This window comes from Marmota monax, unplaced genomic scaffold, assembly GCF_021218885.2.
Source record: "Marmota monax isolate L192 unplaced genomic scaffold, Marmota_monax_Labrador192_F-V1.1 WCK01_AAM20220418_F8-fsc00153, whole genome shotgun sequence".
Lineage (NCBI taxonomy): Eukaryota > Metazoa > Chordata > Mammalia > Rodentia > Sciuridae > Marmota > Marmota monax.
This window is the reverse complement of record NW_026692146.1, coordinates 2,588,862-2,603,770: the sequence shown is the minus strand read 5'-3', so window position 1 is coordinate 2,603,770 and position 14,909 is coordinate 2,588,862. Positions and strand designations below refer to the sequence as shown.

Sequence of the window (14,909 nt, the reverse complement as noted above, 5' to 3'; positions counted from 1 at the left end):
ATCTTAGTCTGTTCTTTTTGGTCCCTTATTACATTTCATGTTTTCTTTTGTCTTCCCCCCTAGACTCCACCCTTGAGCTGTTCGCTGCTGTTTCTAGCACATAGTAATTGATCGACTGTCAAGTTGGTTTATCCTGACTTACATGGTATGTTGGACACCTAGTGTAGTATAAATACCTTATTTTTGAATATTTTCTTTTTTACAGTGAACAGAGTATCTGTCAGGCAAGAGCTGCTGTGATGGTTTATGATGATGCCAATAAGAAATGGGTGCCAGCTGGTGGCTCAACTGGGTTCAGCAGAGTTCATATATATCACCATACAGGCAACAATACATTCAGAGTGGTGGGCAGGAAGATTCAGGACCATCAGGTAAGAATCGATATATTTTTACTTTAAGATGATTTAATATACCTAAAAACTTAGTATATTCAGTTAAAAAAAAAGTAGTGCTTCAAAAACTAATCAAAATACACTGTCTGGGAAAAACTGAACATAGGTTTGCCTCCTCACCCTTTCTACTTTTTACAAAACCTGAATTTAGATGAAGATTTGGAATTAAATCCTATACAAACCTTCATTCAATCTTCTTGCCTTCCAACTAGCTAGTTTTTGTAATCTAAAGTAAAATCAGAACAAACAAAAATGAAGGACTATTTAAGAAACAGAAAATATTGTTAAATTTATATATGATAGGGAAAAAAATGGTAGATATTAAGGTTTCAATTCATACCTGGGATAATTCTCTACTCTGTATTTCCAAAAAACTAACTGGATTATCTGATTATGTGATTTCTTGGTCCCTAAGAGATCAGGAGCAATAGCTCGAGGGAAAGGTAGATAGGGTATTATTAGAATTAACTATATACCAATAGCAGCAAAAACTTTTATTTTAGATTTATAAAATACTTTTGGAAAAAAATTATTTTCCAAAGATGTTGGAATCAACAGATGTAAAAATTGTTCTGCTATACATGCAGGAAAAATAAAACAAATTTTCAATGCCCAGTTGAGGTGTTACTTAAAAAAGGTAGATCTCTGGGTTTGCCACTAGCACAGTGGTAGCAGAGTGTGTTAACAGATGCTGTAGTACCTTGAGTTTTAGGATGGAAATTATGAACTAGGGACTAGTTCATAGAAGCTAGGGACTTTGGTTTGTCATATGCATATGTAAGGTTTATGGGCCTATTAAATTTGGGCTGTGAAACTGAAATCTATGCAAAAAACTGGGATTCTCAGGGAGACTACATCCCATAAAAAGAAGACTAAGACAAATCCTTGCTATCAGGGCAGGGAGGCAAAGGAGTTTGTTTCTGTATGACCTGGTTTAGGAACTTTCCTTAGAAATGGAAACTACAACTTAACTCTCACAACTCCAGCTGAGAAATTATTAACAAACACCAGTTACAGATGTGAAACTGTTGGGACAACTGATAAAAGTAAATGCAGTGTACTCCTGGAGAGAAACTGTCACATCTAAAGTCAAGTCTACAGAAAACAACTTAATAAATTGGCAGAATCTACTGATGAAGTACACAGACTATCTCAACCTGCCCCTTTTTCGACCTTCTCATGCTACCTTTTTTTCTTAGTTACTCTTCCTTCCCCTCTCTTCTTTCTCCTCCCTAGTTTCTCTCCTTGCCCTTTGTACTCCAGTTTCCCTGCTGTGTTGCATGGCCTTCCTTTGGTGTCTCCCCAGTCTCTATACCAAGAGCCCCCTCTATCCCTTTGGCAGTTCAGGAAGTATCAAGTGTTTTTTTTTTTTTTCCCTCTTTGTCTTTCCTTCAGCCCCGTGTTTTGGTGGTGGATTGCATCAGACACAAGTCAAATACTGCCTAAGATGCTATTACAAAGAAAAAAATGAAAACTGTGTAATTAAAACTTTGTAGAAATTGATGAACATTTTTTAATACAGCATTCTGAATTAATAGCTGTAAAGGGTTAGTGAATAGATCATTTGTTAATACTAATGAATGGTCCTGAAAGTATGTTGACAGAAAAGAAAATGAATATTTAAAAATAAGTAGAAAAATGTTTGAGTAAGCCAGGAAATTTCTATATGAAACAGTAAAAATTTGTAATTAAGCTGTTCTGTGACTTGGATTTTGACAAATAAGTGTTTCTTAAAATATTTGAAGTGCCAGGGATACAGCTTACTTGCCTAGTGGGTGAAAGTCCCTGGGTTTGATCCCTAGCACGATCCAAAAAAAAATAAAAGAAATTGAAAATTAAAAATCATGCTTCTAAATATTTGTGACTGTAAGATGAAGTCATTATGAGCACTAGGAAATATTTGGGAAATAATACTTGGACCTTAGTGATAAGCTACTACGTATAGAAACCGTGGGACATCTAAACTGTCCTTAGATAGACACAGCTTAACAAGAGATTCAGGAAGATAATTTGATAAAATTCACATCAATTCATAATAATTCTCAGCCAATTAGTCATAAAAGTTTTTTTAAGCTGATAATGTGGATAATATAAATGTACAGCAAATATTTTATTGGATTGTGCAATGTTGAAAGCATTTCCATTAAACTGTGAATAAATTTAAGGTTTCAGCTTTAATCACTTTTCATTTAGTGTTGCAGAGGAGCTTCTAGTTAACCTAGCAGTTCAAAGATGAAGAAATAGAAGGTTTAAGGATTGAAAGGGACAGCTGGCCTTATTATTCATCAATGATGTAATTCTCCGTATAAAAAATATCCTAAGTATCTGCAGATAAATTATAAACACCAGAAAGATTGTTAATCAGGGTTATTAGATACAAGACCAGTATTTAAAAATTAGTAACATTTTTGTATAGCTAGCAATCAGCAATTAGAAAATAAAATTTTATAAGAATGCTACCTAAAATAATAAATGATAATGTACCTGAGAATAAATCTAATGAATAATAGATTTCCTGTCATTTCAAGGTACATTGTTGCATCTCTTAATGGTTGTTGCCAGTGGAAGCACATTGTTATAATTTACTAAAAACATCCAGTTTTTCTGTAGTAATCACTGTTTAAAAAGCCACCCACCATTTATTTGTAAAATGGAATATATTCAGATTATTTCATTTTCTGTTTAATGTTTATTAAGTACTTAATATGTCTAGGTGCAATACCTAAGTTTTATATAAAGTTTCTGACCTTGAAAGATAATATTAAAGAATGTGAATGTTAAGTTTGTAAGCAAAGACATACTGTTAAATGTTTCAGTTTTGATAAATACAAATCATAGTACAGCAGAAGTATAAAAGAATCACCAGTGTGTAGAGAAGATTGGCAAAGGGGTCATGGGTCTTCATAGGCGAGAGTAATAATACTAAGCTAAGTCTCAAGGAACTAGGTGTTTGCTGCACTGCTTACTCTGTTATGGTCAGACTAAAAATGTAGGACAGAATATATCACCAATTCAGAGTCAGTCTCACTGGGTGTGAAGAAGCATGGAGCTTAAGTTTATGATGAAGTATGATCACATGCTTCATGGACATTTAAATCTTTAAGTGAAAACATGTACTTTAAAGATTACTTAAGTGTTATTACTTCTTAAAGGTTAGATGAATGAAACAACTGATTCAAATTAAACCATTTTTATGTTGGAAGAATTGAACCATTTACCTAATATAATTTGATTCTAGCAAAAAAATGTCTTTACCTATTTCTCACATTCGGATACAGAAAATTTAAAAACTTAAGTAGAGCCTATTTTCTGACTTGTCTGCTGTTTTTAAGCTATTCACCCAATGGAATATAAATTTGCCATATAATGGGATTATTTTCCAATACTATGAAATTATGGTGGCTTTGGGTTTCTAGTAGCTAAGGATTTGTGGTCTCATCTCTGTATTTATAAAAACCACTCAGTAAGAGGTCACTATATATTTTTTATTGTGACAAAATATACATAACATTAAAATTACTATCTTAACCATTTTTAAGTGTTCAGTGGCATTAAGTACATTCACATTGTTGAGCAGCCATCACCACCAACCATCTCCCAACTTTTTTTTATCACCTCAGACTGAAATACTGTTGTCTATTAAGTAATAACATTGCATTTTCCCCTCCTCCAGCCCCTAGTAACTACTTATTCTGTCTTTATAAATTTGACTCTTCTAGGTAATTAGTATAAATGGAAATATACCATATTTGTCCTTTTGTGTCTGGCTTATTTTACTTAACATAATATCTTCAAGAGATTATTATGATTTAAAAATAAATTCAAGCTTGGGAATTGATGGGGAAGTTAATTTAGGTAGAACCTGTCTGAGTACTAAAGCAAAGGCATAGAATATTAAAAAGAAAAAAAAATCTATTTGGAGAGTTTATCTGGCAGTGAAAAATTATTGGTCCGTGATCTGACAGAATAAAGAGCCAGAGAAGTAAGCCCTGCTTTCTTCTGGCTAAGATCTCTGTTCTCCTAGAGACATAATGTAAGTTTTGAAAAAGGGGACTGAGGATACAAGCAGAGTTTTGGAAGATTGACATCTGGGTCAAATATAACCAAAATTAGAGTTTAGGCTCTGCTAATGAAGTGGAGGGATTGTCTTAGTATTCTCTCAGGTCATGAACCCAGAAGCCCATACTGTAGGAAGAAGTTTGATTTAGAATTAGACTGACCTTTACAAGCACTAATTATTTCAATCACTGTATAGATAAAGATAATTTGAATCTGTTAGTTTTCTGAGCTGCCTGCCAGAAGCAAATGTAAGTCTCTCTGAAAAAATTTTAACATCATTGTAGGGCTCAAAATTTCTATATATTTGACTATACCCAGTGTCTGACACTTTATCAAAATAACCAGGCATACAAAGAGACAAAAAGAACAATCATAGAATAGACCTACTGGGTAATCTAGTTAATGGTATTATCAGAAATGCCTTTTTTTTTTTTTAACAAGATGTCCCAGAAGGCAACAATTTAAAATCAGACAATCAGTAATCATAACTAAATACAAAATTTCATGTAAACTTGCGTTTCAAAATAAAATCAGACCCTTGCAACAAAATTGCCCAGGAGTTTTTTCTTATATAAAAACAGTTAATATCACTTTGCAAAATGCATACAAAAATACAGTATTAAAAAAAAAAGACTCACCTCAGCATAATACCCAGTAGCTTATAAAACACAAGCTATTCAGGTGAGACATTAGTGACCTGTTCCCCACCTATCCTCCCAAGACAATTCCAGAAGTCGGTTGGCTCCTGAAAATCCAACTCCAGAAGGTAGAGGCTAGCTCTAAAACTTTCACTTGAATTCTGAGGCCAGGAAGCAAACTCACAAAGAAATCATTGTGTGGACTCTAGGTTTGGAAGTAGCAGCTGGTTTTACAGAGCCACAAATTGTGCTTTCCATTCTCCCACCCCCTTCTGGGCCGCAGAAGGCCTGGTTCTTCTCCCAAGACAGGCTTAGTGGTTTCCTGTGATTGCCAGCATGACACCTGCTGGGTTGGGTGACTTTCTCAGATTGGAGGCTACACCTGAATTTCACTCAGAGCTACAGAGTCCAGTTGGGGCAAAATCCATCATGGTTGAGAGATGATGCCTGCTGTTAAACAGCTCAGTGATAGATGGGGTTTACAACAAATTAGAAAAGATTCAAAATAATTGGTGAACTGGAATATAGGTCAAAAGGAACTATTTAGACTGAAGGCAAGGCATCTAAGCAAAGATGGGATACATTAAAAAGATACTTATGGACTAATTAAGATACTTATGGACTACTGAGAAAATGTATAATATATGTATACGGTCCCAGGAGAAGAGGAAAGAATAAGACTGAAACAATAATCCAAGGGACAATGAACAAAAATTTTAAAAGTGATGAAAGAACAGCAGCTTAGAAATGCTATAAAACTTTAAGTTTGATAAATACAAAGAAAACTCTGTGTGTGTGTGTGTGTGTGTGTGTGTGTATCCATCATATTAACCACTGTAAAGTACTTATAGCTTAAACTCTTTAAGAGAAGTCTGTGAAGAAAAACTTTTGAGAAACAATAGCTGTCATATGGAACTGGGGATGCAGTTTAGTGGTTAGAGTGCTTACGAGCATGCATGAGGTCCTGGGTTCAATCCACAGTATCTCCCCCCAGCTCCTCCCCCCAAAAGGAATTAAAGAATAGGCAAGTAAAGCCAAGTAAAAAAGAAAAGCCAAACACATGGGCATCTCAAGAGATGTCAAAAAAACTCTTGATAACATGCAGTCATGATGAAAACTCATAGCTTTCAAGGAATCAGAGTACTTCCCAAGTCTGATTAAAATTATGTATACAAGTATTATGTGAAAGATTATATTTAAGGGTGAATTTGAGAAAGTTTCCCCTCTAATATCAGTTCAGAGGAAAAGATACTTGATATCACTATGCCTTTTCAGCGTTGGATTTCAGTTCCTAGTCAGTATATGAAGGTAAGAAAAAGAATTAAAATATATAAGAATTGGAAAGGAAGAAACAAAGCTGATGTTTATTTTGGATGACATGGTTATATAATTGTGGGGGGGGACCTGAATATAATCATTAGGATTAATAGTAGATTAAAATAGTTAGAATTTATAAATATATTAGGTTAATAATAGATTAGAATTAATAAATATTTTAACAAAGCTGGGTACATTATCATTATGTAAAAATCCTCAGGTTATAATTTATCAGATACCTAAAAAAATTAATAAAAAGTGTTCAAGACCCCTATCAAGCATTAAATACAAAATAATTAGAGGGTGGTATATGATATTCATCAGTTAGATTAATTTTAAGGTATTATAGATTGATCAGTTCTATCTTAATCAAAATCCCAAAAATTATTGGTGGAAATTGACAACCAGAGTATGAATGATAGCTTTACATGAAAAACTGAGAATAGCCAAAGTAATATTAAGGAATGAAATAAGAGAACAAACTGCAGTGGCTTTTGAAGTGGCATTAGGCACTATTGTGTTGGCAAAAAGTTAGGCATATTGACCATTAGGGCAAAATAGAGTCATAAGGACACTTGATTTATGAAAAAAATTAAGCCTGCAGCACAGTTACAGATGAATTGAATCAACTGGACAACCATATTGAAACAAATAGGAACTTGAACCCTATATCACATCATAGGCATAAATCAATTCCAGTTGGATTGGGATGCAAATGTGAAAGGTAAAACAATAGAGCTTATATAAGTTGGCATTACCTTTTTTTTTTTTTTTTTTTTAAAGAGAGAGAGAGAGAGAGAATTTTAATATTTATTTTTTAGTTTTCGGCAGACACAACATCTTTGTTTGTATGTGGTGCTGAGGATCGAACCCGGGCCGCACACATGCCAGGCAAGCGCGCTACTGCTTGAGCCACATCCCCAGCCCCTGGCATTACCTTTTTATGACCTTGGGATTGAGAAACATTTCCTAACAGGACATAAACAAGTATTAATAATATAAAGGAAAAGATCACTAATTTGAACTGAATAGAAGTGAATAACTTCTGTTCATCAACACACTTCTAAGGGTGAAAAGGTAAGTCATGGAATGGAAAGAGATAATTTACCACAATGCAGAATGTACAAAATGCATGTACAAATCAATGAAGGAAAAGATGGACAACTCAGGAGAAAAATGGGCCAGAGATTTATTAATTTAAGCAAGTATTCACAAAAGAAGATATCTTGATAGTACAGGGAAAGTACCTCATTAATAATCAGGGAGGCACAGGCTAAAACATAATAATAAAATAGTTGTACCTCAGAATTGCTAAAATAAAGTGGGGCTGGGGATGTGGCTCAAGCTGTAACGTGCTTGCCTGGCATGTGCGGGGCGCTAGGTTTGATCCTCAGCACCACATAAAAATAAAATAAAGATGTTGTGTCCATTAAAAACTGAAAAAAAAAAAAAAAGAATTGCTAAAATAAAAACCACCGTTACCAGTTGTGATACTGTGTGGCATGTTGAGTAGCACAAACTGTTGTATGTGGCTGTGAGAGTGAATTGATAACAACCAATTTAGAAAGCTACTTGGAGTTTTCTACTCAAGTTGAACATGCATATGGCCTGTGCTGATTCTACCTCTGGGTATATACCCATCAAAAATGTATGTTAGTGTATACCAAAAGACATTTAGTAGAATGTTCATAATATCATTGTTTGTAGTAACCCCAAACTACAAATAGTCCAAATGTTCATTAATGGGCAAATGAGTAAATAAACACAACTTATACAAAGGAATACCACATAAAGCAATGAAAATGAATGAAGCTTAACTGCATGCAACAAATGGGTGGTTCTTATAAAGGTTATTTTAAAGAAAACACAGATACATTTATCAAACATAATGTGTAACTATTCTTGTATAAAATCAAAAAACCTGCAAAACTAGTACATAATATTGAAATGTGATTAGTGCCCTTTTGGGGTTGGGCAGGAGTCTTTAAGGCCTTTCTGGTGTTAGTATTCTATTTATGTGTTTATATTACTTCAGTAAACAAAAATAGAATTTATAACTTATTTAATGAGAGGAACAGATGTGCTTTTGTTTTGCTGATATATACATATATATGTATGTATATATATATTTTGGGGCGGTACCAGGGATAGAACCCAGGGGGCACTCAACCACGGAGCCACATCCCCAGCCCTTTTTTGTATTTTATTTAGAGACAGGGTCTCACTAAGTTGCTTAGTTTCTCGCTGTTGCTGAGACTTGTTTTGAACTCTGGATCCTCCTGCCTCACCCTCCCAAGCTGCTGGATGTGGGCCACCACACCCGGCTGTTTTGTTGATTTATTTTTTAACCATCAGATGGAGTAACTTCTGTCAGACTTAGAACTGCAAACTGCTTTGACTCTAGATTTCTGTTTAACTATTTTTGACAAGGTATATTAGGAATAAATTTGAGTGAGTATGTAGTTAGGATTTGTCTATCTCCTTGATTTTGCCAGTTATTAGCTTGATCTTTATAAATAATTATTGTCTTTTAGGTTGTGATAAATTGTGCCATTCCTAAAGGGTTGAAGTACAATCAGGCTACACAAACCTTCCACCAATGGCGAGATGCCAGGCAGGTGTATGGTCTCAACTTTGGCAGCAAAGAGGATGCCAATGTCTTCGCAAGTGCCATGATGCATGCCTTAGAAGTGTTAAATTCACAGGAAGCAGGTAAGGTATCTGTACTTTCCTTGTGTTCTTAAACTGAAGTGCTTTGGATACGTTGAAGCAAATCTTTTTGTCAGCCTTTAAATGATATATTTATTTCAAGTAATTCTTGAATTTCTTTTATTTTCTACAAAAATGTGAACTTATGTGTTGACAGTAATAGTCCAGAAGGATGATCCTTTGAGTTTACTTAGTTTTTAACCTTCACATATGAAGTTATTTAGTTTGGTGTCTCCTGCTGTAACAATTCAATTTTTATTGCTAGAGCATGAGGTCATACAGTAGGAAAGAATAATGCATATTTATCTTTTTTTTTAATTTACTTTTTTATGAGGAAACACACTTTTTCTGAAACACATTTTTTAAGCCACTACTGAGCCCATGAACTACAAGTAGAACAAGTTCTCCTTCCTTGGAGATTAAAACCTAATTCCAAAAGTTATTTGAAGTTTGAGGAGTGCCCTCTGGTGGTACAAGTCGGGAATTGTTTCTTCTGATGCTGCCTATTGCTTAGAAGATGTTTATGAATAATTCACTTAAAAACCTTAGGGTTTAAAGCTGTATTTGTGTCAGGGATAAGCTCAGTTTTGTTTGGTTTATGAAATAAAAAGAAATACACCAGGGTGTGCTTATTTCTTTGGGGAAAATAGATTTTATAATTTGAGAAATAAATGTTACATTATAAGAACAATGCAAGTGATTACTCTTTCCAGTATTGTGTGTTCAGTAATGATTCTAATCATATAACTCCGTTATGAGCAGAATTTATGTCTTTTAATAGGAAGAGTTATTCAGATGAAAATTCGATATTTTGTGGAAGGTATAAAATTTTAAAATCTATTATAAATAGGTTATATTTATACCTTGCCTTATTCCAAAAAGGGGATTTAAACATTTAGTTCGTGTGTTAGTCTACTTCACATGTGACATTTAGAGCAAGAATTTTGGGATCTTACAGAAACTTTAATGTTGTTCTTCCTGTACATAAGTTAAATTAGATCTTCTTTTGAGAGGAAATCAATATCTATAGGTAACTTGTACCTTATCATGTTTTATTTATTTTGAGGAAATAAACCCCTGGAACTCATTCTGATTCTAGTTATTGAAAAGAGCATAGGAAAATCTGTATTCTCTCTTGATAAGTCACTGCTTTTCTTGAAGGCATCAGTATTTTATTTTATCTATAGAAAGTATAGAATTGCTTTTATTCACCTTAGTTTTACCATAGGGAAGAAGCTATAGTTGTGATTCTTAATATTTTATTAAATAGGTCAATTCCACAGTTCAGAAAATATAAGTATGATAATATTTATCTTATCCATGTTTGACACAGACTACCATTATTTTTATTTCTGAGTCTTCAGATTGATATTAGGAATTAAATATTGTTTAGCATAGTTCAAAAGAATGTTCATCTTGTTATTTTTTTTTAACCAAATGGAAAGGATTGTTTTTATCAGTGAATAGTCTCATAGTTTGCTTTCAAAGTGCAAATGATAATAATGCTGATCCTTTGTAATTGTCTTAATGTGAAAAGACTCAATTACATTCTTTCATTAAAATTTAATTTATTCTCTGGGGATTGAACCTAGAGAAGTTTAATCACTGAGCCTTATCCCAGGCCTTTTAAATTTTTCTTTTTTTTAAATTTTGAGATGGGGTCTCCCTGAGTTGCTTAGGGTCTAAGATGTTGAAGCTGGCTTTGAATTTGGGATCCTCCTGCTTTGGCCTCCAGAGTTGCTGGGATTACAGGCCTGGCTCAGTTATATTCTCTTGTAAACTCATTAAGAAACAGTGTTTCACATATAGAAAGATTGGCAAAACAGGAGACTCACCCATCATTTCACTAGCTACAGAAGCATTTTGGACTGCCAAAAAGAAAAAAAAATTAATAGAGTTCTTCTTAGATGACTTTGATACTCTCTTTTCTGTCACAGTCTCAACCAATAATACTAGGGACTAAGGAAACAGAGATAATGGGGTTGGCACGTGCCTGTAATCCCAGTGGTTTAGGAGCCTGAGGCAGGAGGATTGCAAGTTCAAAGCCAGTCTCAGCAACCTAGCAAGGCCCTAAGTAACTTAGTGAGACTCTTGTCTCTAAATAAAACATAAAAGGGGTTGGGGATGTGGCTCAGTGGTTAAGTGCCCCCTTGGTTCAATCCCTTCTACCCCCACCCCTCCCCCCCAAAAAAAATAGAGGAAGATAATGGTGGGAGGAGCTCGTCCATGTTAAACATCTCTGCATTGTGGATCAAGTCACTGGCAAACAAGCTTTTGATTCTTTAGTTTTTTCCACTGGAGAAAGCAAAACATTATAATGGTCAGTGTTCTAAATAGTCTAAATAGTGTTCTAAATAGGAAATCCCTGTTTTCATAAATTACTTTAAACATTAATTTCTTATTTTTTATGGTATTAACTGGCCCCAGAAGTAGGAACATGGAAAGAGGTTGATGTTAAGAATCAGCAAGAGTGTCCTTGGAAAGGGTTATAGTTTCTTGTGCAGATTAAAGTAGAACATGTATGTTTCTTACTGCAGTATTATTATTTAGATTCCCTCCCATTCACTAAACAAACATACCAAATAATATCACTTCTCAGTATGCTCATATCTCCCGCTGCCAAAGCTGTTTGCATTGGGTTCCCAGCCAATTCCCTGCTGAAATTGTCTACTGTCCTTTTTTGGCCAAAACCAAGTTGAAAAAGCTTAATTTGCATGTCTTTTCCCTAAACAAATAGCCCAATAAAACTGATCAGAAACTAAAGAATATATTATTTCATAAAAGAAAAGCAACTACAGTCATCAGTCTTGCTTATTTTTTAATGTTTTACCACTTTTTTAAAAACCATTTTCCAGTATTTAATGTTTGTTTTTGTTTTATTTTAAGTGTTGTTAATATTAACTACTGTCATTGTGATTTTCAGACTTTTAAAAGTTGTGGACACCTTTGTTAAAACAAAATCTTTTGCTGAAGCTCAGTGTATAAATGCAACCACTCATTCCCCTACAAAGGTGTTTTTCTGATTAATGTGGAGTTTAGGCCCACTGCCACGAAGGTGCCTACCTGTATGGTTCTTTAGAGGAGGATATGAAAATTATCCATTTTTCTTGGCAAAACCAACAATCACACAATCCTACTTTCCTCTTCCCCTCTCCCATCTCCCAAGTCCTCTAAATCCTCAATTTCTTTTAAGTTAAGGAAAAGCGTCTTCCTTTGAGTCTAATTGTTCAGACCTTTACAAGATGGTGTGTGTGTGTGTGTGTGTGTGTGTGTGTGTGAGAGAGAGAGAGAGAGAGAGAGAGAGATCATTTTTTATGAAAAGGGTGGGTGGCAGAATGTTTTCCTTTATTTTGTTTTTAACATGGTGTGCAATTATCTAATACACTGGAAAGTACAGGAGGTGCTAAATACAGTGAGTTATATTTGGAATTTAAAAAAACATCACATGTACTAACATTTTTGAAAAAGAGCTGAATTAATGCTCTTCCTTTTAGACCAAATGCTACAGTCTATCTTTTCTCCAATGGAAATTGATTCCATTTTAAACAATTGTACTATTCAGACTGATAATTTCATTTGTATTATTTATCATGTACATCTTTAAGTTTTTGTAGATAATAGTTATGGGTTATGTAAAACTGCATTGTCAGTCCTTATGATGATTGTTGGAGATAAATTCGCACAGTGTTTTATTTTGTAAAAGGCTTAAATCATTTAGAAATGGGAATATTTTTTAAATACATTTTTTTAAAAGAAAATGATATACATAGCTAGCAAGATTATTCTGCTTTTGTTCTACTCAGCCTAGATGAAGCATAGCTTTCCAGAAGGAAAACCTTAAAATACCATTAGCTAAAAGGCAACTTTTGTTAGATTTATTTTTCTATTTTTTGTCAATGAGAGCATAGTCAAAGATGTTTCCTTGTGATTAAAATTTTTATCAGATTTTATAATAAGTATTGAGACTTCATTCATTTTTTTTTTCTCCTTTAGTGGTAACTTGGTCTGATGTTCCTTCCAGTATGAGTGTTTACGTGACTTTTATTGTCAGAATTATTTAACTCTTGGTAATGTGTTTGGAATTAATTGGATTTTAAAATCTCAAGAAGTTTCTAGAAATAGTTTGTGTATGATAGTAATCTTATTTTCCGGTCTTTTAGATTGATGATATTCATGGGAGCAGTATCATGCTTCTGTCACAGAAAAATGCCATCAGCTAACAGGTTTTGGATATAAGTTCTGTGGTAGGCACTGGAATGATACTAACATGATAAAGTCTATCCCTTCCCTTCCACAACTTCATAACTGGGCTGGAGCTAGCTAGAAAGAAGGCCAGCAAAATTAGGATGCAGTCTGTGAATGGAGTATGAAGAAAGGCTTTTGGCATACCAAAGAAAATTCTAGAGCAAGGGAAAGCTTTGAGGATAAGATGTTTGAGCTGTTATTTGAAAAAGGATTAGACCTCATCAGTGATAAAGCATTTTAGAAAGACTTGGATACATGAGAATGTGGAACAGTTGGGAAACAACAGATAAACTACGTTGTGGTTTGGCCCTGAAAAATTATATGGTGTGAATCCCTAAAGAAACGACTGGAAAGGTTGTGAAGGGCTATTGTTCTTGCCGAGTAGTAGTATGAATTTTATCATAAAGAGTCATTGAAGAGTGTTCAATGAATGTTTGATATGATCAGGTTTGTGTTTTAGGATAAGTGTGATGGACTGGTTCCACTGCCAAGTTACATCATGAAAACCAATTGTGATGATATTGGTGACATGGTAGAGAGAGAAAAGGAACAGAGTGAAGAGGAAGTGACCAAATTTTACTTTGTGCCTCCTCTGTCTGTGAAGGCATTGTTCTAGCCTTTTGCATGCATCCTCAGTTAGTCAATTTCTTCTTACCATGTCAATAAGATGTAATGCCAAGAAAGAGAGAATATTTTGAGATGACAACTACGTGTAACAATTTGGGCCACTGGTGAAGATGGTACCATTAACCAGAGTAGAGAGGAAATGAGTGGGAAATGGCTGTAGAGGAAGTATTTATGGTGAATAACAAATTTGGTTTTTGATACACTGTATTTGGGGTACATTGTTAATATGGCTTTTATGAAATTATATAAATTTGTATCTGGAAAAGATTCATTGCAAAGATAACCTTGGATGGTATTTTTTGCTTTCATTTTTAGGTTTCTTAAATGAACTAATCTTACTAGAGAAATAATAGTTTTGAAACAGATGAGATCTAGTTGCTCATCAGGATTAAATGAGTAAACAGGTTTAGGGATTGGGTGGGTGGGATGCCCTTTTTTTGAGGGTGCCATCATGTCCTGCTTCATTCTCATACTTCTTCCACAGTCTTCTTCATTTATCCACCACAGTTTTCACAGTATGCAAGATTAAAATGTCTACTGTCATTTCCAGTTTCCAGTTAGGGACATGGAGAGATGGGACTTTTCTAAAGTCAGACAAAACCTTGAAAGGGAAGCATAAAAGGGATTGGATCTGCTAAAGGCTGATAACTTTTTTATTACATTTCTCTGCCTTTAAATTCAAGATCTTAAAAAGGCTTTTGAGTGAAGTCATTTTAGGGTAAGTAAGGAGAGAAAAAAACTTTTAGTTTTGTGGTTTTTAGCAAAAATTTAAGTTATTTCTCATGATAGTGGAAATAACTTGAATTTGAAGTCAAAAGTCTGCAGTTTTGTCTCTGTTAGCAGGTTGCTGCCTCTAAAGCTGTTTCTTTATAGATATGATAAGGATAGTGAGAATGCTATCAGGGAGTCATTTCATTATGGG

General features: G+C 34.2%; 1 protein-coding gene across 10 annotated transcripts in view; it reads left to right on the top strand.

Moving 5' to 3' along the window:
* The window catches only part of Enah (ENAH actin regulator), a 147,694-nt gene that overhangs the window by 76,304 nt on the left and 56,481 nt on the right, over positions 1-14,909 (top strand). For all 10 annotated transcript variants that reach the window (XM_058571804.1, XM_058571806.1, XM_046419307.2 and 7 more), the window contains exons 2-3: positions 206-371; positions 8,941-9,118. In XM_058571804.1, coding sequence (XP_058427787.1) covers positions 206-371; positions 8,941-9,118 — 344 coding nt within the window. The remainder of the gene's footprint in view (positions 1-205; positions 372-8,940; positions 9,119-14,909) is intronic.